This window comes from Pipra filicauda, unplaced genomic scaffold (genome assembly GCF_003945595.2).
Source record: "Pipra filicauda isolate LSUMZ 115617 unplaced genomic scaffold, ASM394559v2 scaffold217_size2002032_pilon, whole genome shotgun sequence".
Lineage (NCBI taxonomy): Eukaryota > Metazoa > Chordata > Aves > Passeriformes > Pipridae > Pipra > Pipra filicauda.
The window spans coordinates 674,394-697,395 of record NW_024104329.1 but is presented as its reverse complement, the minus strand read 5'-3'; the positions used below and the strand labels follow the sequence as shown (position 1 = coordinate 697,395).

General features: G+C 42.8%; 2 protein-coding genes across 2 annotated transcripts in view; one reads left to right on the top strand and one right to left on the bottom strand.

Annotated features, from left to right (window-relative positions):
* The window catches only part of AP2A2 (adaptor related protein complex 2 subunit alpha 2), a 48,779-nt gene extending 38,870 nt beyond the window's left edge, over positions 1 to 9,909 (top strand). Inside the window, exons 11-18 of the mRNA XM_039381205.1 lie at positions 31 to 115; positions 1,014 to 1,096; positions 1,842 to 1,931; positions 2,751 to 2,874; positions 3,642 to 3,758; positions 3,947 to 4,016; positions 6,296 to 6,430; positions 7,240 to 9,909. Of these exons, the coding sequence (XP_039237139.1) occupies positions 31 to 115; positions 1,014 to 1,096; positions 1,842 to 1,931; positions 2,751 to 2,874; positions 3,642 to 3,758; positions 3,947 to 4,016; positions 6,296 to 6,430; positions 7,240 to 7,317 (782 nt within the window). The 3' untranslated portion in view covers positions 7,318 to 9,909. The remainder of the gene's footprint in view (positions 1 to 30; positions 116 to 1,013; positions 1,097 to 1,841; positions 1,932 to 2,750; positions 2,875 to 3,641; positions 3,759 to 3,946; positions 4,017 to 6,295; positions 6,431 to 7,239) is intronic.
* Positions 9,910 to 10,835: 926 nt separating this feature from the next.
* Positions 10,836 to 22,868, bottom strand: LOC113991415 (mucin-5AC-like). Its single transcript, XM_039381204.1, has 9 exons — positions 22,852 to 22,868; positions 22,163 to 22,491; positions 21,240 to 21,677; positions 20,276 to 20,716; positions 18,574 to 18,856; positions 17,475 to 17,629; positions 15,913 to 16,518; positions 13,026 to 13,128; positions 10,836 to 11,262 (listed from the first exon to the last, which is right to left on the bottom strand). The coding sequence occupies exons 1-9, from the start codon at positions 22,866 to 22,868 to the stop codon at positions 11,085 to 11,087; spliced, it is 2,550 nt and encodes an 849-aa protein (XP_039237138.1). The 3' UTR covers positions 10,836 to 11,084.
* Positions 22,869 to 23,002: the final 134 nt, after the last annotated feature.

Here is a 23,002-nt window from a genome sequence, read left to right as displayed (position 1 = left end):
CGCTACTGCCTTTCTTCCTTTTTGCTGCCTGAACTAGCCCTGACCTGGCTTCATCTGAGGTAGTTTCTGAGGAACCAGCTGATACTGTGCATGATGCTGATGAGCTTTTTCACAAGTAAGCAATACTAAAACCTTGCAAGGCTGGGCAATTTCCAGAATATAGTTATAAAGCAAAACTATATTGTGCATTAACTTAATACCAGCAAAACTAGAGAAACATGTACTGTCAGACTTGTGACTATAGAACACCTCTGTGGATGCTGTGGATTTTGTGACAGGCTCATGAATACACAGGTTAGGGTTGCCTTTACAAGTCAGTGCTATCACACACTGCTCTAAAATGAGGCAGTGCCAGTTGTATATTAAGTTTTGCAACTATTCGCAAATAAAAAAACCCCCACGAGAGTACTTGTCAAAAGTACTGATATTTGGGAGTGTGTTTGAAGTGCCTTGTATGCAAAAGGCAGATGTTTGCTGACCACCTCTTCTGCTTTTAAGCGAGGGGTGACAGAAAGGACTGAAATCACTGCATAATGGGCTTTCTCTCTCAAAATGGAAAAAGTACAGCTCTCAGTTCACTTGGGTGATACAGAAATGGTAAAACAAGGGATTCTTTTTTCTTTCAGGTTTAAACAGTCAAAGCTTCAAACTTTTCAATTCTGCACCAACCTAATGAGTTTCAGAAGTTCTCAAGACTAATAAGAAAAATCCTAGTCTGTTGCCTGGTCCTTTATTAGACAGTGTGTGTGTGTATAGCATATTGTGGTTTCCTTCCTAGTTTCTCAGACATCCTATCAAATAAAAATTTCAGTTCTTTTAGAGTCCTACAAGTGGTGGTTCTGGTTGTAAAAGTGTCTTTTCTAACTGCAGTTTTCTGCAAAGGCCTCTCTCACAGACTGATGCATTCTAGGTTAACCGCAATCTTCATCCTCTGTGTAAACCCTGAATTTAGTGGTTCTAAATATTGTTTAATGTGGCTCAATTTAAAACACATTTTCCCTCTCTTCCCCTAGGTTTGTGTGTAAAAATAATGGAGTCTTATTTGAAAATCAGTTGCTACAAATTGGCTTGAAATCTGAATTTCGGCAGAACCTGGGTAAGATCTTTTGGACCAAGTGGTTAGGTGTCTGCATTATCAATCTCAATGCCAGCATGATATTGCAGATAGACTTACTTAATTTTCAGCTACTTAAGAGGAAAGTGTGATTATAGGCCTAGGCGGTCTTATGACTCCCTCTGTTTGTGCATCCCTGTCTTCCATGTGGGCTCTTGTTTCCTTAAATTTTTTGGTTGTTTTGGTAGCTGAGATGAAATGGGAATGTTAAGTGGTACTGTAAACTCCAGCTCTTGCTGCCTAGTTGTATGACTGATACAGCCAGGGTTATAAAGGATCATTCTTCTCAATTTTTATATCTTACGGTATAGCTTATTGTATTAATATGAGACACAATACACTTCAGATTTAATGCATGAGATCCTGGAAGTATCTAGGAAAGGGCTGGGAATTGAATACAGGGCAGGACTAGGATTGCTTGCTTCTCCCCTTCTGCAAAACTCTTGGTGGCGTAGTAGCTTCTTTACACAAAAAGTAACATTCTGCAGCAACTGGAAGACTTCCACTGATTATTTAACTGCTTGTGTGACAGCTACTGTGGGAGGGATCTAATGGTTTGGCTAAATCATTTCATTTTGAACTGTGAATATCTTGGTAAGATAAACTATACTTGGTTCTTAAAAGTTGTTTTAAAGGTAGAAGGCAGTGTATTAGGTAATTAAAACATGAACAGTTCAATATGATTAAGTGTACCTAAAATTGTGATATCTCATCCTTTTCTTTCTAGGACGTATGTTCATATTCTATGGTAATAAGACATCAACACAGTTCTTGAATTTTACTCCAACAGTAATCTGCTCAGATGACCTTCAGTCAAATATCCTTAAATGCAGTAGCACATGTCTGTTTTTATTTGGGTTTTATGGTTTATGTTGCACAAAATTGTAATAAAGCTGCTGGATCCAGGCATGGTGTCCTTGAACATGAAGAAATGGGAAACTTGCTGATAGCTTTCCAGAGTTCTTGTAGAAAGAACAAGTCTTCAGCAGGGATGGAAGATTCTTTCCTTAAAGCTCTGGTTTTAAACACAAACTTTAGTCTTGAAATAAGGAGAAATTAGGCTGAACAAATATGTAATGTAGCTTTTTCCACTGTCATTAAGTGGCAGGGGAGAGACATGTCCTTCAAGTACTGCATTAGCAGATAACCTAAAACTTGACGTGGAGATGGAAGAATACACGTACACCAAGATGATGACACTTTAAAATAAGCTCCTAATTTATGGCTCATACTTAATGCTTGGTATTGCAAATTTAGGATTTCTGGGAGACTGTGTAATCAGCAGTGTTTGACTCAAGGTATCTCTGTCATGTTCAAAATAGTCCTGAGGTTTTTATTGTTAAGTCTGTACTTTCATACCTTTTTAAGGGCATCTTTAAGAGAGTATCCAAATTATTGAGAATTGTTGGAGTTATTGCTTGTAGATATGTAAGTATGAAAAAAAAAAACAAAACAACAACCAACCAAAAAAACCCACCCCACAAACTTTTTTGTTGTACAAGAATTGAGCTTTGAATGTTCAGTAGCACGTAGACAATGAGTGAATGTGATGCTAATTCCTCATATAGCTTATGGGAGGATTTGCCGGGTTTTAAGTTATCAGTTCATTGATCTGTTTCCTTAACTACATTTTTATGCCTGAATCTTCAGACAAAACCTGTTGACCCCACAGTAGATGGAGGTGCACAGGTTCAACAGGTTGTGAACATCGAATGCGTGTCAGACTTCATGGAAGCTCCAATCCTGAACATTCAGTTCAGGTAAGACACAGGATTCAAATACTAGTGAATTAAATAGATGAAAGATGTTAAATTTGCCATGGTCCTGTGACTGAAATGTAGAATCTGGACACACAAAGCTCTCTTGGGTAGACTACTTACTTGAAAAATTGATCTAACTAAGCTTTAAGCTACTTCGAACAATGTGGTTTAAAACAAGCAACAAGCAAACGAACAATCAAGAAGCAGCTACTGATAAAATGGCTCCATGACTTCTCTTTCTGCTATCTGTATAAAACAGCAGTCTTCCTGTTTGCTTAAGAAATCTTGACAGGAATATATGCAGTAACTTCTCCTTTCTGGAAACCAAGAACATTTCTGCAAATGACTTGGCCTGAAAATGTATGCAACCAAAAATAGAATCTTGTTCTGTCCACTCAACATCAGCTCAACTTTATGAAATCCTGCTTCCTGGGCTACATGCTGTTATTCTAGTCTAAAATGGTTTTGTTGGTATTTTTTCACAGGGATATATTTTTCACTCCTTTGGGTGATATCTAGGATAACAATCTATGTTAAAACTGAGAGATCTCTGTTAAAAGTTTGGCCAATTCGTGTGCTATCTAAGCAGAGCAAATAAATTTATTTAACAGTGGATTAAACTTTATATTATAAATATCATCTGGTTATGATAGATTTTAATCATAAGCAATTGGACCTTAGTGTTCATCCTCTGTTGCTTGGTTGATTTATGCTGAGAGACTGCTGACACTGCCGTATACATTATGTTCTTTTTATTCCATATGCAGGTATGGTGGAACATTTCAAAATCTTTCAGTAAAATTACCCATCACACTGAATAAGTTTTTCCAGCCAACAGAGATGTCTTCTCAAGACTTTTTTCAGCGTTGGAAGCAACTGAGCAAGTAAGACTTGATACTTGGGCCTGGGGCTCTTGTGGTGGGCCAAGGGAAGAAAAAGGTGTATTGAGAATGTAGCTGGTGCAGTACCTCATCCTATACTTAATCCTGTAACCTATAAGCTCTCCCAACAGAATTAATTGCTGTTGAACAATGCTGTACATAACACGTGTTTATCTTGCCTTGCCTTGCAGTCCAAAACAAGAAGTACAGAATATCTTCAAAGCAAAACACCCGATGGATGCAGAGATCACAAAAGCGAAGGTAGGTGGTAGTGTGGTGTTTTTAATTCATAGTGTAAGGGGTTAGTGGCATGTCATGTTTTAACCTCAGCTGGCAACTAGGTGCCACACAGCCATGGGATGGGGCAAAGAATAAGGAGGTTAAAAGTGAGAAAACATGTGGGTTGAGATAAAGACAGTTAGTAGCTAAAACAAAAACCATGCATGCAAGCAAAGCAAGGAATTAACGCTGACAAGCAGGTGTTCAGCCATCCCCAGGACAGCAGGGCTCCCTCACGTGTAACAGTTACTTGGAGAGATTATAGATAGGAAACTAAGAATATTGACCAGAGATGGACTCTACACAATTTATTTATTCTGACTGGCAAAAGAGACAGATGGTATATGTTTGTCTGCATATATGACAGATGATATATGTATATCTTACCTCTGCTGAAGAGGTGAAAGGTGTTCTGTATTCAAATGTGTAAGAGGCACTGCCCTTATTTCCATAGCTTGCTACAGTAGCAGGTTATACACAGTGCTAACAACCTTGATAAGGCTCTTTGATGGCAGTTGACTTTGCCATAACAATACACAGTTTTATCTACTAAAAGCAACTGGTGAGAGTGCAGGTTTAAAACAGGATTTTAGATCTCATCCTCTGCCTCCACACTTCAGAGCCAGGCTCTGGCAATGAAGTACATTTAAGAGCAAAAAGAAAAGAAACAAAACCAAAATATTACCCAACCTCCTTCCCTCCTTGCTCTTGGAGTTCAGATGGTGAGGAGCTGCAAGAGCTGAGTGGTCAGCACTCTCAGCATTTGTTTCACAGCACCTAGGTGCAGGACCACATCAGAAACAGCTTTGACAGCAGAGCAGGATTTCTTTTGAGATCAGACTATTACACAGAGACATGTTTTTACCTGCTAGGATTAGTGCTGTATATGGGAGCATTGGCTGTAGGTGAAGGTTGTGATATGGTACAGTCTGCTCTCAATAAATGTCTGAGAAAGTCAGAGAAACCTTTCAGTATTGCAGCACATAAAAACACACAGTGAACACTGCAAGCCTGATTTGCAGGCATATTCAGCAAATCTACAGAAAAAATAATCTGAGCTACGAAATACTTCTTTGCTTTTGTACTCCTAGAAAAATTCAAGTTTTGCTATAAGGACAATATAAAGCCTGAGAGGAATAATAAGCAGTAAATAAGAAAAAAGCACCATAGGGACATTAAGATAGATAAAACCATAATACAGGAAGTAGTGGAATCCCCATCCTTGGAAATGTTCAAAAAATGAGTGGATGTGGCACTTTGTGATATGGTTTAGTGGGCATGGTGGTATTCAGTCAAAGGGTGGACTTGAACATCTTGGAGGCCTTTTCCAACCTTAATGATTCTGTGATTCTCTGAAAATGCCATCACTAAGAACATCCTCCTGTTCCTTCCTTCCCCAGGTTTATATGCTGAGCCAGGACATCATGTAGTTTGGAATATCCCATTGGTCAGTTAGGGTCAGTTGTCCTGGCTGTATCCTGTCCCAGCTTCTTGTGCACCCTCAGCCTCCTCTGGTGGGGTGAGAAGCAGAAAAGGCCTTGGTTCTGTGTGAGCACTGCTCAGCGAGAACTAAAACATCCCTGAATTATCAACACTCTTTTCAGCAGGAATCCAAAACACAGCCCCACACCCTACTAAGAAGAAAATTAACTCTATCCCAACCAAAACCAGCACATGGCATAAGTAAACTTTGTGCATTTTGGTTTATATGGCAATTGGATCATCCTGTTAAATGTTATCCATGTTTCGTAACAGAGTCTTGGCAGTGCTGAGATGAATGGACTGTTTCTCACTGTGATTTGAATTAGATATAGTCTTCAATAGCAGCTGGAAACTTGAAACTGTTTAAGAAAACACCAATTCACTGCTTAAAACTGAACTGGAAGATACTTCAAACCCTAATTGGTACTAGAGTTACTAGTTAGAAAAGTCACTTTTTGTAGAACTGGCTGCCTTAGGCAAAACAGAAGTAACTGTATAAGACAGGAATGGCTGTATCAAAACTAGGGGAGATTTCTGTTAAATCTTAACTTATTTCTCAGTTGCTTTTGAGGAGAACCTTATTTACAGGAACAGCTCATTAGCAGGGTCATTTTTCAAAAATTTGTTGTAATGAAATTGGTATTGGAGAATTCTTTGTCTTGAACACTTAAAAGTTAGTCTCCTACTTGTTTTGCTATTTGGTGGTGGCTCTGTTTGGGTAGACTTGATATTTGTGTCCTTCTCTCCCCACGTCTGAATCTTCTACATTTCTTTCACAGATAATAGGCTTTGGATCAGCGCTGCTTGAGGAGGTAGATCCCAATCCTGCCAACTTTGTTGGTGCTGGTATCATACATACAAAAACTACTCAGATTGGATGCTTGCTGCGCCTTGAACCCAACCTCCAGGCACAGGTATCTGTGTAACTCTCGACAGCTTAAATACAGGTTCTCATTTGAGCTAAATATCTGTGTATCTGAAACTCCTTAAGGTATTTAAAAATGACTATTGCAATAGCAGATTGTGACTGCAGGCTCCAGCAGGAAATTATATGGTAGCAGCTGGTCCTGCATGACATTATACCATTTTGGTAAGCTGCTTCTTCATAGCAATTCCCTTTCCTGTTAGATCATTGTAATATTCCAGACTGTCTGTCAAGTCTCATTTTCTCTTGAAGGTTTGAAACATTTAATGTTTTTGTCTTGTGCACCTCAGACAAGGTTAAGTATGCTTTCTTTTGCCATTTTAAGTTAGTAAAAAAGTGGCTAAAAGAGAAAGCATGAACACAATGTTAAGAATATTTTTACTCAAGCTTTTTTGATAGAGGTTTTATCAAAATTAATTAAGGACTAAAAATAAGTTTTGTGTGGTAAGCCTTCTGTTCCCTGAAGAAGTGGTAGTAGAGGGTCTGTAAACTTTTCCACAACATTTACTCCTCTTAAAGAAAAATTTTGGACAACACCTTTCTGTTGAAGGCTAAAAATACTATAATAAAAGTAATTCTCTACAAGTATTTGAATATAAGTTTGGTTCAGCCAGTGGTTTTAAAAAGCTGTATTACTCAGAGGCTGGCTGCCTCTGAATGTTTTGATTTGAGGTCTTTTTCCTACCAAAGCTTACAAAGCAAGTAGGAGGTAACTGTTAGTTTTCACTAGTTGACTGTGCGTTCATTTAATGCCAAACTGTGTTTAAAAAGTAAGTAAAATTTTATGTTCTTTTTCAGATGTACAGGCTCACACTACGAACAAGTAAAGAAGCTGTATCTCAGAGATTATGTGAATTGCTGTCTGAACAGTTTTAATATTAACCATGTCAGTTTTGGTTTTTCCACTTATATCACTGTCATCATACTGCAAATAAATGTCTTGTACATCACTGTCTGAGTACTGCAATGTTAACCAATACCAGCTCCCTGCCTTAATAGGACTTGACCCTTGTTTAAAATTAAGAATATAAAATGTACAGTACAGGGAAGTGACTTTTTCCATTAAAAATGGCTTTTAGTCTGTTACACAAAGGGTGGGAGGGCTGTTTTTGCTCCTTTTTTTTGCAGAGGTCAGGCTTTTAACCTTGTTGAAGGGAAGTTGTTTTAGATGTGGTAATCAAGGATTTCAGCTGGAAATAGCTAGTAAACATTCTGCTTCAGTACCTTTAACAGGTACTTCCTCTGCTCTGAGTTGAAAGAAACCAATGTACTGCTGCTCAGTAAGGTTAAATCAGATGTTAAATGTAGAGTCAAAACTTTGTAAAGTGAACGTTCCCACAAGTTGTCTGCTGGATGGGAGGGCAGATTCCAGGATGTGTTTGAATCTGATTCAAGTGAACATTTGTGTTGTGTCACCAATCTTTGTATTTAAAAAATGTCACAGGACCAGAGTCTTAAAATATTAATTGTGTAATATTTTACATCTTAATGTTTTCTGATCTTTGGAAAGTGAATTGAAAGCAAAAGCTATTCTTAATCCTTCTGCTTATCTCTAATAATGAGATGAGCTTCTCTGGTAGGTGGTGAATGAGTATATACTTGTTCCTTGTTACTCAGTGAAGTTAAATACTTTGTTCTCTGTTTTTTCTGTTTTCCATCAGACTTCACAAGTAATAGTCCTAATGATGTGATACAATTAACTGCAGGGTCTAGTATTGTATAAAAGAAGTGAGAGGAAATGGGCCCTTGAAGGGCTCTAAGGCATGCACTCTTAGATGAAAATGTAATTTTAAACAATATTTTCTCCAGTGTACATGAATGGTAAAACTTAAGAGGTTGAATAACTGATATCTGAACAGTTTCCTTTCTGTCAGTGGTAAAAATGTCCAACATGGTATAGAAAACTTCTGTTGAAACTTAAAGTGGAATACTCAAAAACGTCCAGGTTTTTACAACCAGAGTCTTTTTAACTTGTTTCACGTCAGCAAACTCTTCACAGCCTCTCTGCAGAAATTTTGGCTCACACTCAAGCCTTGAGGTGCAACAAAGGCTGCAAAACCAAAGCAAGTGAGGTAGCCCAGTTAGAAACCATGGGCAGTTGTAAGCGAGAACTACAGATCACGATGAACAAAATCATCTACTGCTGACGTGAGAAGTGAACCTCAGGTCAAGGTTTCCTCAAGGTTATTTAAAGGCAGCCTGGGACTGGTGTCTCACACACATACAGACAAGTGTGCCCATGGAGTAAAGGTTTTGAGTAAGAGTGATGACATTGAAAATACATTTAAATGAGGCTGCTGTCATGCTGCCCAGTGCACAGCAGGGGACAGGATTCTCCATGATTGAGTGTGCCTTGCTTTTTGTCTTCAGTGCTTTGAGTTTAAATGATGGAATTGGGAGATTATAACTTGATTTGGTTGAAGGCTAGTACTTGAGTACTTGAGTACAGGTGAAAAATGAGGAACAAAGGTTTTGCTGTGATGTGTGGATTTTGGGGGATATGTTTTGTTTTTCCAGAAATGGCTTGTAACTATGGATATTAAGACTGAAAATTTGGCTAAAGGCCTGGTCATTCTGCAAAAGTTCTCTTGAACAACTGGCCCCTTTAAGGCCTTTTAAATACTTCTTAATTAAGACTCTTTGATCATAAATATTGTCATTGAAAGTCTTCATGAGCAGTTCCTGCAGTCATGTTGGGCAGTTGCAAAATACTAATGGGATAGCTTATGTTTTTTCCTCTGGATGGTGTATGTCTCATTATTAGTCCTGTTACGTTAACCATGCTGTCGGCTGCTACATTACAAATCTGATGTGCTGATCTAAAGGGAGTCTTAGCAAAGACAGGGGAGGAGCTTCTGTTTCAACTATTCCAAATCCTGTTGTATATCTGTCCCCCTGAAAAATGTTCTGTGCCCTCATTAAAGGACACCTTGAGAACTGCACTACTTTATTTCACTCTGCTTTGGTTCAAGCTGTGCTAAAATGTGCATTAAAATATGGGAAGGAGGGAGGGGTAAGGGAAAAGTGTCTTTTCAGTGGTGACTGTGTTAAGCTTATGACTGTTCACTCTTTATATTAAATGTCAGCTCAATGAAGCCATGAGCAGAAAAGTGAACAAATTGAATACAAATACTTTATTTTTTTTTTTTTTTTGTTTGTGAATGATGGTTAACTTACCAGTGATGTATCCTGTCAAGCAGACAAAGTAATTTCTGCAGTAAACAGTGTTATTGTTTTTAAGTACAGTATTTTCAGGCATTGACATGTGAAAATAACTGAATAGCAAAACAGGTAGCATATGTTCATTCTTGACCTACACTCCAGTATGTAACATTTATGGTGATTGTCTTATTTGTATAAAACAAAGTTCTGTCAAATTAAGTGGAGAATTTTCATATAGAAGACTATATATTAGACTATATTCATCAGAAGAACGTATTAAGATTAAATAAATGATTAGAACAGTAATCAAACTGTCCTTTTTTTGTCTGGGAGCATAAAAGTGTAAGAAATACTTGCATGGAATGGTTGTTGTGAAACAATTGATGTGATTTCTTTCTGAAAACTAGTGGGTTTTGTTCACTTGAATCTTATCTGGTCTAAAGATCTCTGTTCCCTCCAGTGAGTGAGTTTGGTTTTGTTGCTGTGTTTAGTCACATGTTATAAATACTCTACTGTAAAAAAACCCAAACCAACCAAAACCTTGATGTAAAATCTTTCTTCCTAGAGTGCTTAACACCAGTAAGTATGTGAACAGTGCAGACTGCAGTAACTGGAGTAGCAGTGGGATAAGGTTGAGGCTAAACAGCACACATCTGTATTACATATGGGCAGGAGCTGTAAAAAGTTGATGTCACTGTAAAGAGTATCTAAACTGCTAAATAACATCACTTAAGCTCTAAATGTATGCTTCAGATTCTTCTCTGAAACTTGCTAAAAGGGAAAAAAATATGAGCTTTTGTGCACTCATACAGCTTTTTCTTAAATTATTTGCAAACAAAATAATAAAGAATTCTCTTGACTGGCAGCAAGTAGAAATTGCTTCTGAGTGAACCTGTGTCCTGTTAGATGCATACGGGCTTTGATTTCTTGCAGGGAAATGCCGTCAAATTTCTGTGTTATCCAAAAGCCACTTCATGTCTGTGTTAGTAGTGTTTCTAGGGTGCATGCAGAAACCTCACAATTAACTTTTGGTTCATGTAGCACCTTGCTTTCCAACAGCAGTCATCTGTGGATGATGAACACAAGTGCTGTGTCTACCTTCAAAGGAAAGGGAATGGGTCAGTTCTCCCAGTGAAGTGGTGGGCTATTCCACAGGTCCTAGTTCAGCTGTAGTGAACCTAACAGACTATTTTCAGTTAAAATAATTGGCCAAACAATGAAAAGTTAGGAAATTCAATTCCTTCTACTTTATTTGAAAGTCAAATTTCTGTTACTGCACAGTGCGTGGGCCAGTTTTTAGCCTCTGGTTAAATATTATCACCCTGAACAAGGCCATACAGTCTCTGACATGGTCTTCCCTCCCGAACTTCACGCTGCCCATTCTTTTTTTCCTCTCTGCATCCCACCCTCCTGATCAGGAATAATTTATCTGTCAAGTTCACTGACAGTCCAGGCAGCTGCTCAGAAGCCTGATTGCAAGTCTAGTGTATGCAACTGTCAAAGTTACAAACACAACCACTAAATACAGTTATGTCTGTAGTGAGCCTTTTTCCAGGGTCATCTGGGTCTTGGCATGGTAGTTGGAATTCCTTCTTAAGAAGCTGAAGTGGCCGACAGCAGCCGCATGCTGTGGTGACAATCATGTTCTCAACATTCAGCCTGTTTGGAAGAGAGGAAGAATGAGCTGGCATTTGTATACAGAATTTTAGGCTTCGGGCTTTTCAAGTATTTCCACTTTTTTTTTTCCTGTGGTAGGAGGTTCAGAGGAAAGAGCACAACACTCAGCTTAATGGTTCTGTCAGCTAGAGAACTACAAACAGTGCAGCAAGCGACTGAAGTTCTCATGATGGGTGCTGCAAGAGCTCAGGTGTACTGAGCTGCTGCCTTCCTTTTTAAGAGAGGGTGTTCTTGTCATCTATTAGGTCTCAGACCTCACTGGAAAACTAGTAAGATTTGACTTCCCTGTTCTTTGGACTTCTGAACATTGTAAAGTAACTGTGGATTCAATCTTTTTAAAGCTGTGCACTGGACTACTTAGAATTTGCAAAAGGTCTCTGGTATGGTCTGTTAACACAAATGCTAAATTGTGTGTGTTCCCTTTGCATGGTTCATGGAGGAAGGAAAATCCCTTTCTTCCTCTGAGCAGTTAGCACCAGAATCTAATTAAGCTGGTGACTGCATAGTAATATCAGTTGTGGGTTGTGAGGTCAGTTAACAAAGCCACAGTAGACTTGCACGTATCTTGCTGACTTCACAGTAAAGCAGCACACGTAGGTGAAGTGACTGCTTGAACAGGCAGGCGAGGCTTTGAGTCTTTCACGATGCTGCTGTTCTCTTATGCTGTTGATTTCTGACAGTGTTCAGCCTACTGCTGGACTTGGTTCTATCTTTCTCTTTGTCAGTGGGAAGCAGTATAAAGGTAGGCTAGAATTCAGGTATGTGAACAAGAAAGTTAAGGAAAAAATCTATTTTTTTAAAATCTCCTTTGCAGGGAAGAAAAGTTTGCTTGGTTTCAGTTAAAGTTGGGTTTTAACTACAACTTTCTAAATAATTGTGACAAACCTTAACTCTAAAAAACTTCTGCCAGGGTTCACAGCCCTTATGAATATTCTCAGGATACAAAGTCAGTCACTCAGATTTTAAAAGGCTGGGGGACACCTGAACTTGCTTTGAAGGGGATAGCTTTTAGCTTCAGGATTAATTTAAATTAGTTATTGCAAAGGCAAAACTCTTTGTTGCTTTTCTTCTTGAACATAGTATTGGCTTGGGTTGTTGGGAATTTAACAATTTTAATTTTTTCCCCCAAGTAATTGTGAACTCTAATACTGCGACACTAAGTTTAGTTGTTTTGAAGCCTTGATTTTCTGTTGAATAGTCTCCTACTGGGCAAGCAGAACTGCACAGGCTCAGACAGCACACTTGTAATTATAAAATATACCTGAATTACATTCATAGGAGAATGTTATGAAACAACTGAAGTAACATTATGTACCCTAGATGAAATTTCTTATTTTACTGTCTTAGCTATTTGAAAGCAGGTATTTGTAGTCTAAACAACCTTTTCCATCTTTAAAAAGCAAACAACTAAACAAAACCAAAATCCCAACAATCAAACCAACGAAATAGCCCCCCAAACCTGCAGCGTTGACGTCTGGTTATTTTTTTTTTTAAAAACAACAAAGACTTAAGAAAGTGAGATGACATTCCTTCTTTAGAATGTAATCCCTATACAGTAAATGACCTTATTAATGCTGGTTTTAGTTACCTGCTTTATATGGCAACATAATATATTACTGGGTGGATTCTAACCACATGTTCCTCCCTGACTTTTAAGGAGTAGTAGTTCATAAAATACCACTCCTTACAGATGACTAAGTAAGAAAAACAACTTCAGTACTCTACAGCCTCTGAGCTATCCTTACTTTGTTGAAGATGGACATGATCCTTCACATCGGCTTAAAGTGACATTTGCAGAACAGCCTTTGTAAGTTATTTTTTCTTCATATTCAACTTCTCTACAAGGATCTGTCAAATGTAAAAAAAGAGAAGGAATTATAGCAGAAATTTATCTTGGTCTTCTTGAGTGACCTTTGTTAGATGCCAAAAGCCTGCATACTTGGTTTCATGGAATACCATTCTTACTGCATGAGATAATTAACAAGTCACAAGTGAGTAACACAGCAAGAGGAGGTTTTAAACTGGGTGCTGAAGATGCATGAGACACTTATCATGGAGAACAACTAAGAACACAGAGATTGCTGGAATTACAAATGAGGAAAAAAATTCCTGTTAAGAACGTAGTGCAAATTCAGTCCAGCAGGAAAAAAACTAATCCTCTGCTGAGAACGTTAAGATGCACATAAAACAACCAGCTGTCTCGTTCTGGTGGAATTATTTCTGGTTCTCAGACTTTATAGTAGATCTTACTTCCTGGAAAAATGCTTAGCTTACTCATTTTAAGGGTGTAATTTTTTGTAGGCAGACAGAAGTTCACAACTTTCCTTACAAGACAGAATGCCTAATGCTACATACTGATGTACCAATCTCCTATTTTCTCCTGACTTGAAGCATGACTCTTAAACATTGTATGAAGCTAAAAGCTGACTGAAAACATAGGTTTTCCAAGGAGTTTAAACACAGTGTTTGAAGTTTATTTTAAGGAGAACAAAGATGTTGAATACTACAAAGGCAATTCACGCACCGCTCACACTTGGTCCTGCACAATTATCTCTTGAGCACAGTCAGGTTCCGTGGTTAAAGGTAGGTTATAGATGAAACATGAACACTATTGCAGGGAAGACTCAGTTAATACTGTAGTATATGTTTGGGAATTTCTTATTGGAAAATAAAACAACTAATAACTGGACAGTAGACTAAGACTGCAAGGAGCAAAGTCAGTAATGCTAGGTTGGGAATGTAATGTTTGGAAGCACTTCTCTTAGGAAAAGAATGTGAACAAAATCCAAAGCAGGCCCCTAAACCATAACTATACTGTGGAAAATCCTTCTGCTTATGAGAGTTCTTACTTGGATTCCCATTCTGTGAGGTGAAAATCATGAGGATGAAGGGCAAGCAGGGTCAAATCCTGCCTCCTTGGGTCAAACTGTCATTTCCCAATGCTCGAGCAGTCAGTCAATTTGAGGCTCTTTTCTGCTAAAACTGCAATGAGCCTCTTTGGTACTGCAGCACTTGTGTGACAGCAGGATGAAGGACAGACTTGCATTTAATCACTTCTCTGCAAGTAGGTAATTCTGCCATGCCTTGTGGCTGAGCTGACTGACCTGGCCAGGCTGCACTCTGACAATGTTACTGGTGGAAACAGAGATGAAAGGTTCAGCTACAAGTAACTGTACCCACTATTGTATATTGATTCTTACATCACTCTTTGAGAGTAGTAGTTAACCACAAATGCAGTTTTCTTACATGACTATTTGGAACCCTTTGTATAAATCAGTCTTCCGGATTAAGACTGATGTCTTGGTTGAATGGAGCATGGTATTCTGCTTTGTTCATTCTTCCTTCCTGTTAGAGTTCCTGGTTCAGTGGATCTGATTGTAATGACAAAATTAAGGACTTTGTGTGAGGATTCACAACAACTAAGGAAGTAGCATATTTGTCTGTGGAAAAGTTTTGAACACATGCTTCAAAGACAAAAAGATACAAAAACTTATAATCTCATTATTAAGCAGGGTAGAAAAGGGGCAGGCCTACTAGAATGCTGCATATCCCTCCTGATTCTTGAAAAAGATAAGGCAAGTGAAGAATGTGCTTTCTTTAGGAATTAAACACACAGAAAATGAGAACAAGCAGTGAAGTCAGTATATGACAGCGGCCAAGGCAATAGGGAACAAGGCAGTATGATGTGGCTAAAGTACACGTTCCAGATAGTTTCTCTGTATGTTGAAAGCTCCCAAAAGAGAATGCAAAGTGGCTCAAATTGAGATGTTAACTCTTCTCTTGGTCCTCAAACGGTAGTTAAAACAAATAAACACACAAAAATGAACCATACAGTAAACCTACCTTCCATTCATAGATTGAACAGTGCATGTGTCACTCTGGTTTATTCTTAGAAGGTGTTAACCCATATCCTAGAAAGCATTGAATAAAAACTGCCTCATTGTTTCTAAATAAGAGTAGAAACTAGGCCTCTGCTACTTATACAGGGCACAGCTAAAATCTTAGACACCTCTTGTTCCTGACTCCTATAGTGTGGATCCTAAAGTAGGACAGTTCCATTTCAAAGTAGTAGATAGATATTGCTTTGTGTGCATCACTTTACATGAAATGGTGTGGAAATGATAGAAAATGGTATTCCTTTAGTCAAAAACTATTAGGTGATTAATTATGCACAAGAACCAAAAAACATCTCTGTACCTTGAAAACTGTGAAAACAGTATCCAGCAGAAGAGAGAACAAAAATGCTGAACTGTGCAAAGTATATGACAGCTAACAAGAGGGCTGCAAGGTAAGTCAAAAGATACCTTTTATTTGAACAGGCTTTCTTACAGTGCTTTTGAAGATTAGAAAATAGAGGTTCTGTGACTCTCCTGATCTGCATCCTGTCAGACTCTTTAACTCATGCTTTTTAATGTCTACAGTATTGTATAGCAGGGAATCAGCTTATGAAATCTAAGGCATCAGACAACTACTCTACAAAAAGTAACTGCATAAGGGGCAAAAAGAAAAGATGGAGCCAATGGGTACAAATGGTAGCACAGATAAAGAATATGTAAAGAAAAAATTCATGCACTCATGAAAAAAAAAAGGTATTAAAAGCATGATATAGGAAATGCTATGGATATACATTACCATGTGGAACTGTCGATGGCACAATAGAAGACAAGGACGTTGAAAGTCTAGAGGTGAAAGAAGGAGATGATGTCGTGCGGGCAGTGGTTAATGTTGTTGTTCGCAAGGTGCTGCTTTCAGCCGACTCTGTAGAAGCAGTAGTGATCACAAGGGGAGCAAATGTCATTGCTGTAGATAAACCAGTCGGGACCAACACTGGAGTGGATTTGGCAGAGATACTGGTAGGAACGGCTAAGGAAGATGTTTTGCCATATGGAGGCAATGTGGTGTTTTGGAAAGAAGAATATGGAGTACTCTCAGCAGACCTAACTGTGGAAGTAGTGAGGGGTGTAGGTGTAGGCATTGTGCTGACGGTTGCAGACAAAGAAGAGAATGTAGATGAGGCAGTAGATGGCAGCCGGGTGCTGAGTGGGCTGCTGGGGGCAGGCGGAGAGCTGGGATTTGGAGATGCTGTTGTCAGAGGGAGTTCTGTGCTGCTTGGTGGGCTGGTCTCTGTGGAGACAGAGGTCTTGGAGGTGCTGCTGATGGAGGTGGCAGCCATGGTCTTCTGTGTGGTCAGAGTTGGCTCAATGTGTGGCACGGTTGACTTTTTATGTGTGATGGCTGCTGGGAAGAAAGCACAGGTCAGCTGAGGATGAGGGAAAGAGGGGGAGGGAAAGGAGGTGGGCTTACTGCCTTGGGCTAAGGCAATAAGCAAGAAAAGGAGCCCTATGTTGCACTGTGTATTCCCGTGAAAAGAGGGAGGTTTGGACTTCTGTCTCCATCCATAAGCCTCCACGTCACACTTCGACTCAGTCATGGCCCCTCGGTGTGCCAGGCAATGGTGGAGTGACCCTGGCTGAATGTAAAGTGCCCACCCAGCCTCTCACTCGCTCCCCCTCTTCAGGCATTGTGGAGAGAACTGCAAATACCAAAGCAAGAATATCCAAGTGCGTCTGGATCGAGACAGTTTTTAAAAGAGAAAAACTAAAGGGAAAATAAACCAAGACCCACCCACTCACTGAGGCAGTCACTCACTGCCTCACTCTGCTGGCCAATGCCCAGCCAGTCTCCAAGCAATGGCTACTTTTGAAAAAGTGCCCTGCCCCTCCATTGCACTGCTCAGCGTGACTTTCTGTGGTATGGAGTGTCTCCTTGGCCACTGGCTTTGGGCTATGCTGGCTGTGTCCTTGAGGGACCTCATAGCCACCCCTTGCCCACTCCCCGAGTGGCAGAAGGAGAAACAGAGAAGGCCTGGATGCTGTGCTAGCACTCCTCAGCAATCTCTAAAGCACTTGTGTGCCATCAACACTGGCTCGGACCTGCATCTAAAACAGAGCACCAGGAACCCTGCTAGGAACACAAATTGGCTCCACCCTAAGCAGAGTCATTGCACAGGCCCAGGACTACACCAGGAACCAGGCTGGCAGTGGGAATGGAAGGCTGAGTATTAAAACTAATGCACAAGTGGGGTATGGTTCTTAGATGGAATGCTAGAGGCAGAGATGGATAGATGGACAGATGGAAGGAAGGTAGCTGGGAAGAGTAGGTGGGAGCACCAGGAAGGTGGTTGTGAGCCTTACCAGGCTGTGAGGAGCTCAACCACGTTGAGGACACAGTTGAGGAGGGAGAAGGAGCAGGAGATGGCACTGTGCTGGTTTTGGCTGTGGTGGGTGCAGAGGACTCTGCTGCAGGAGACTCTTGTGGAGCACTTGTCACTGGAAACGAGGGCTTGGGCCTCAGGGTTGTAGGTGTAGGCCTGGGGCTGGTGCTTGGAGCTGCTGTGGAATAGACTGTGGAAGTGGGAGCAGATGGCAGCTGGGTGCTGAGTGGGCTGCTGGGGGCAGGTGGAGAGCTGGGATTTGGAGATGTTGTTGTCAGAGGGAGTTCTGTGCTGCTTGGTGGGCTGGTCTCTGTGGAGACAGAGGTCTTGGAGGTGCTGCTGATGGAGGTGGTAGCCGTGGTCTTCTGCGTGGTCAGCATTGGCTCAGTTGACTTTTTATGGGTGAAGGCTGTTGGGAGGAAAGCACAGGTCAGTTGAGGGTGAGAGCAAGAGGGGAAGGCAAAGCACGTGGGCCCAAGTCATGGGATACAAGCAAACATTGCAGTGCTGTCCTGCACTGATTCTTCCTGCAAAAGAGGGGGGACTGGGACTGTGGGTCCTGTCCAAAAGCTACTGTCCGATTTCTCCCCTACAAAGGGAGGAAATGGACAGGGTGCCTTCCTACAGGCAAGATCCCTCTGCCTCTTCCTGGAGGAGTATCCTTTCCATATGAACATGTCTATTCCTTCAAGGAATAGGCAGGGCATCAGGACTGTGGCCTATGAGACTGGAAGACAAGGCTACATGGGAGAGTCCAGTGCCCCATGGCCATACCAAAGGATGGCCATACCACAGTGCTGATGCAAAAAGGACTGGGAATGGAGAGCAAAAACTAAAACAACAGTGCAAGGCACATGCTCTGCTAGAAATGCAGATGGGAAAAAGGAGAGCAGGCAGAAGCAGTGGGATAGGTAGGAGGAGCCTTACCAGGCTGTGAGCTCAACCACGTCGAGGACACAGTTGAGGAGGGAGAAGGAGCAGGAGATGGCACTGTGCTGGTTTTGGCTGTGGTGGGTGCAGAGGACTCTACTGCAGGAGACTCCTGTGGAGCACTTGCCCTTGGGGATGAGGGCTTGGGCCTCAGGGTTGTAGGTGTAGGCCTGGGGCTGGTGCTTGGAGCTGCTGTGGAATAGACTGTGGAAGTGGGAGCAGATGGCAGCCGGGTGCTGAGTGGGCTGCTGGGGGCAGGTGGAGAGCTGGGATTTGGAGATGTTGTCAGAGGGAGTTCTGTGCTACTTGGTGGGCTGGTTTCTGTGGAGACAGAGGTCTTGGAGGTGCTGCTGATGGAGGTGGCAGCTGTGGTCTTCTGTGTGGTCAGCGTTGGCTCAGTGTGGGGCTCAGTTGACTTTTTATGGGTGAAGGCTGTTGGGAGGAAAGCACAGGTCAGTTGAGGATGAGGGCAACATGGGAAGGGAAAGGAGGTGAGCAGAAGTCTTGGATTAAGGCATTGCATAAGAAAAGGAGCCCTGTATCACACTGAGTGTCCTTGGCCACGAGGGAAGATTGGGCTTCTTGCTCCCTACTGAAGCCTCCATGTCCTGCTTAGAGCCTTTCATGGCCAATGAGTGTGGCCAGGTGTTGGTGGGGTGACCTGGCCGGATGCAAAGTGCCTACCCAGCCACTCACTCGCCCTCATCAGACATGGAGAGAGAAGTGAAGAGGCCAAAGCAAGGGTACACAAGTGTGTTTGGAGAGAGAGAGAGTTTTTAGAAGAGAAGAAACTAAAGGAAAAATTAACCAAGACCCACTCACGAGGTGCAAAAGCAGTCACTCACTGCCTCACTCTGCTGGCCAATGCCCAGCCAATTTCCAAGCAATGGCTACTTTTGAAAAAGTGCCCTGCCCCTCCATTACACTGCTCAGCGTGACTTTCTGTGGTATGGAGTGTCTCCTTGGCCACTGGCTTTGGGCTATGCTGGCTGTGTCCTCGAGGGACCTCATGGCCACCCCCTGCCCACTCCCCGAGTGGCAGAAGGAGAAACAGAGAAGGCCTGGATGCTGTGCTAGCACTCCTCAGCAATCTCTAAAGCACTTGTGAGCCATCAACACTGGCTTGGACCTGCATCTAAAACAGAGCACCAGGAACCCTGCTAGGAACACAAATTGGCTCCACCCCAAGCAGAGTCATTGCACAGGCCCAGGACTACGCCAGGAACCAGGCTGGCCAAAGGCAGTGGGAATAGATGGCCAAGCATGCAAAGAAATGTGCAACGGAGATCTGGTTCTCAGATGGAAGGATACAGGGAAGGAGAGAAAGAAGGGAGGGATAGAGGGATGGACGGAGCAACAAAGGGAGGGAGTGATAGAGTGAGCTGGGAAAAGCAGGCAGGAGAGGTTCAGAGGAGGGATACAAAGATGATCAGTGGAGAGACTTGGGGAGCTGGGCCTGTTGAGACCAGAGAAGAGAAGGCTGAGAGGGGATCTCATCACTGTATACAAATATCTCAAAGGCAGGTGTCAAGAGCATGGTGGCAGACTCTTTCAGTGGTGCCCACTGACTGGACAAGAAGCAATGGCCATGGAGTAAAGCACAAGAAATTCCACCTAACCTGAGGAACAACTCCATTATGTTGAGGGTGGCAGAGCAGTGGAACAGGCTCCCCAGGGAGATTGTGAAACCTCCCTCTCTGGAGACATTCAAAACCCACCAGAATGAAATCCAGTGTAACCTGCACTAAGAGACCCCTTCTTGGCAGGCAGGTAATGATGTCCAGATGTCCATTCCAACGCTAAGAATTCTGGGATTCTGTGAGCAGCAGGACACGTAACAGGAAGCCTTACCAGGCTGTGTGGAGCTCAGCAATGTCGAGGACACAGTTGAGGAGGGAGAAGGAGCAGGAGATGGCACTGTGCTGGTTTTGGCTGTGGTGGGTGCAGAGGACTCTGCTGCAGGAGACTCTTGTGGAGCACTCGTCACTGGGGAGGAGGGCTTGGGCCTCAGGGTTGTAGGTGTAGGCCTGGGGCTGGTGCTTGGAACTGCTGTGGAATAGACTGTGGAAGTGGGAGCAGATGGCAGCCAGGTGCTGAGTGGGCTGCTGGGGGCAGGTGGAGAGCTGGGATTTGGAGATGTTGTTGTCAGAGGGAGTTCTGTGCTGCTTGGTGGGCTGGTCTCTGTGGAGACAGAGGTCTTGGAGGTGCTGCTGATGGAGGTGGTAGCCGTGGTCTTCTGCGTGGTCAGAGTTGGCTCAATGTGTGGCTCAGTTGACTTTTTATGGGTGAAGGCTGTTGGGAGGAAAGCACAGGTCAGTTAAGGATGAGGGCAACATGGGAAGAGAAATGAGATGGGTATAAGTTTCGAATTGGAAGTATGAGTAAAAATGGCAGCACTGGGCTGCAGAAAGTATTCCTGGTAAAGGGGAGAATTGGGGCTCTGGGTTCTCCCTAAAAGCTGCATTTATTTTGTCCTCTAACTAGTGTGGAAAAGGAGAAGGTGCCTTCCAACAGCCAAGATCGCTCTGCCTCTTCCTGGAAAAGTATCCTATCCAGATGTGCATGTCACCCTTCAATGAATAGGTAGGTTCTAAGGACTGCTGACTCCAAGCCTCTAAGACCAGGCTTACAGGGGCCAGACCAGTGACCCATGGCCATGGTGAAGGACAGCCATATCATATTGATGATGCTAAAAGAAGTGGGAATGGAGGGCAAATTCAAAAGAACAACAGTGCAAGTGTTCTGCACTGCTAGAATGAAGAAGGGAAAAGGGAGAGCAGGCAGAAGCATTGAGACATAAAGGAGTGGGACTTACCAGGCTGTGAGGAGCTCAGCAATGTTGAGGACACAGTTGAGGAGGGAGAAGGAGCAGGAGATGGCACTGTGCTGGTTTTGGCTGTGGTGGGTGCAGAGGACTCTGTTGTAGGAGACTTTTGTGGAGCACTTGTGGGGGACGAGGGCTTGGACCTCAGGGTTGTAGGTGTAGGCCTGGGGCTGGTGCTTGGAGCTGCTGTGGAATAGACTGTGGAAGTGGGAGCAGATGGCAGCCGGGTGCTGAGTGGGCTGCTGGGGGCAGGTGGAGAGCTGGGATTTGGAGATGTTGTTGTCAGAGGGAGTTCTGTGCTGCTTGGTGGGCTGGTTTCTGTTGAAACAGAGGTCTTGGAGGTGCTGCTGATGGAGGTTGCGGCTGTGGTCTTCTGCGTGGTCAGAGTTGGCTCAATGTGCGGCACGGTTGACTTTTCATGGGTGAAGGCTGCCATGTAGAAAGCACAAGTCAGTTGAGGATGAGGGAAAGAGGGAAGGTAAAGGAGGTGGGCACAATGCCTTGTATTGGGGGCATGAGCAAAAATGGCAGCACTGTTTATTCCTGGGAAAGAGGGCAGACTGGGACTGTTTCTCCCCAAAAAAGGATCTTGCCTGTTGGTGCTTTCCAACAGGCAAGATCCCTCTGCCTCTTCCTGGAAAAGGACCGTTTTCTTGACGTGCATGTCTATTCCTTCATGGAATAGGCAGAGTCTATGGACTGCTGAATCCAAGACTCAAAGGCCAGGCTATGTGGGAGAGACCAGTGTCACATGGCAATACCAAAGTGAGGCCACACTACAGTGCCAATAGGAAAAGAATGGGGAGTGGAGAGCAAAAACTAAAAGAACAGTGCAAGTGACCTGCACTGCTAGAAATGAAGATGGGAAAAAGGAGAGCAGGTAGAAGCAGTGAGATAGGTAGGAGGAGCCTTACCAGGGTGTGAGGAGCTCAGCAATGTTGAGGACACAGTTGAGGAGGGAGAAGGAGCAGGAGATGGCACTGTGCTGGTTTTGGCTGTGGTGGGTGCAGAGGACTCTGCTGCAGGAGACTCCTGTGGAGCACTTGTCACTGGAAATGAGGGCTTGGGCCTCAGGGTTGTAGGTGTAGGCCTGGGGCTGGTGCTTGGAGCTGCTGTGGAATAGACTGTGGAAGTGGGAGCAGATGGCAGCCGGGTGCTGAGTGGGCTGCTGGGGGCAGGTGGAGAGCTGGGATTTGGAGATGTGTTGTCAGAGGGAGTTCTGTGCTGCTTGGGGGGCTGGTCTCTGTTGAAACAGAGGTCTTGGAGGTGCTGCTGATGGAGGTGGCAGCTGTGGTCTTCTGTGTGGTCAGAGTTGGCTCAATGTGTGGCTCAGTTGACTTTTTATGGGTGAAGGCTGTTGGGAAGAAAGCACAGGTCAGTTGAGGACGAGGGCAGAGGGTAAGACAAGGGAGGTGGGCAGAAGCCTTGGGCTAATACATTGGGTAAGAAAAGCAGCGCCATATCACACTGAGACTTTTGTCCAAGATGGAAGATTGGGCTTCTGGGTCCTTTCTGAAGCCTCCACGTCCTGATTAGATCCCTGTCATGGCCAATGTGTGTGGGGTGACCTGGCTGGATGCAATATGCCTACCCAGCCACTCACTCGCCCTCATCAGACATGGGGAGAGAAGTGAAGAGGCCAAAGCAAGGGTACACAAGTGTGTCTGGAGAGAGAGAGAGTTTTTAGAAGAGAAGAAACTAAAGGAAAAATTAACCAAGACCCACTCACGAGGTGCAAAAGCAGTCACTCACTG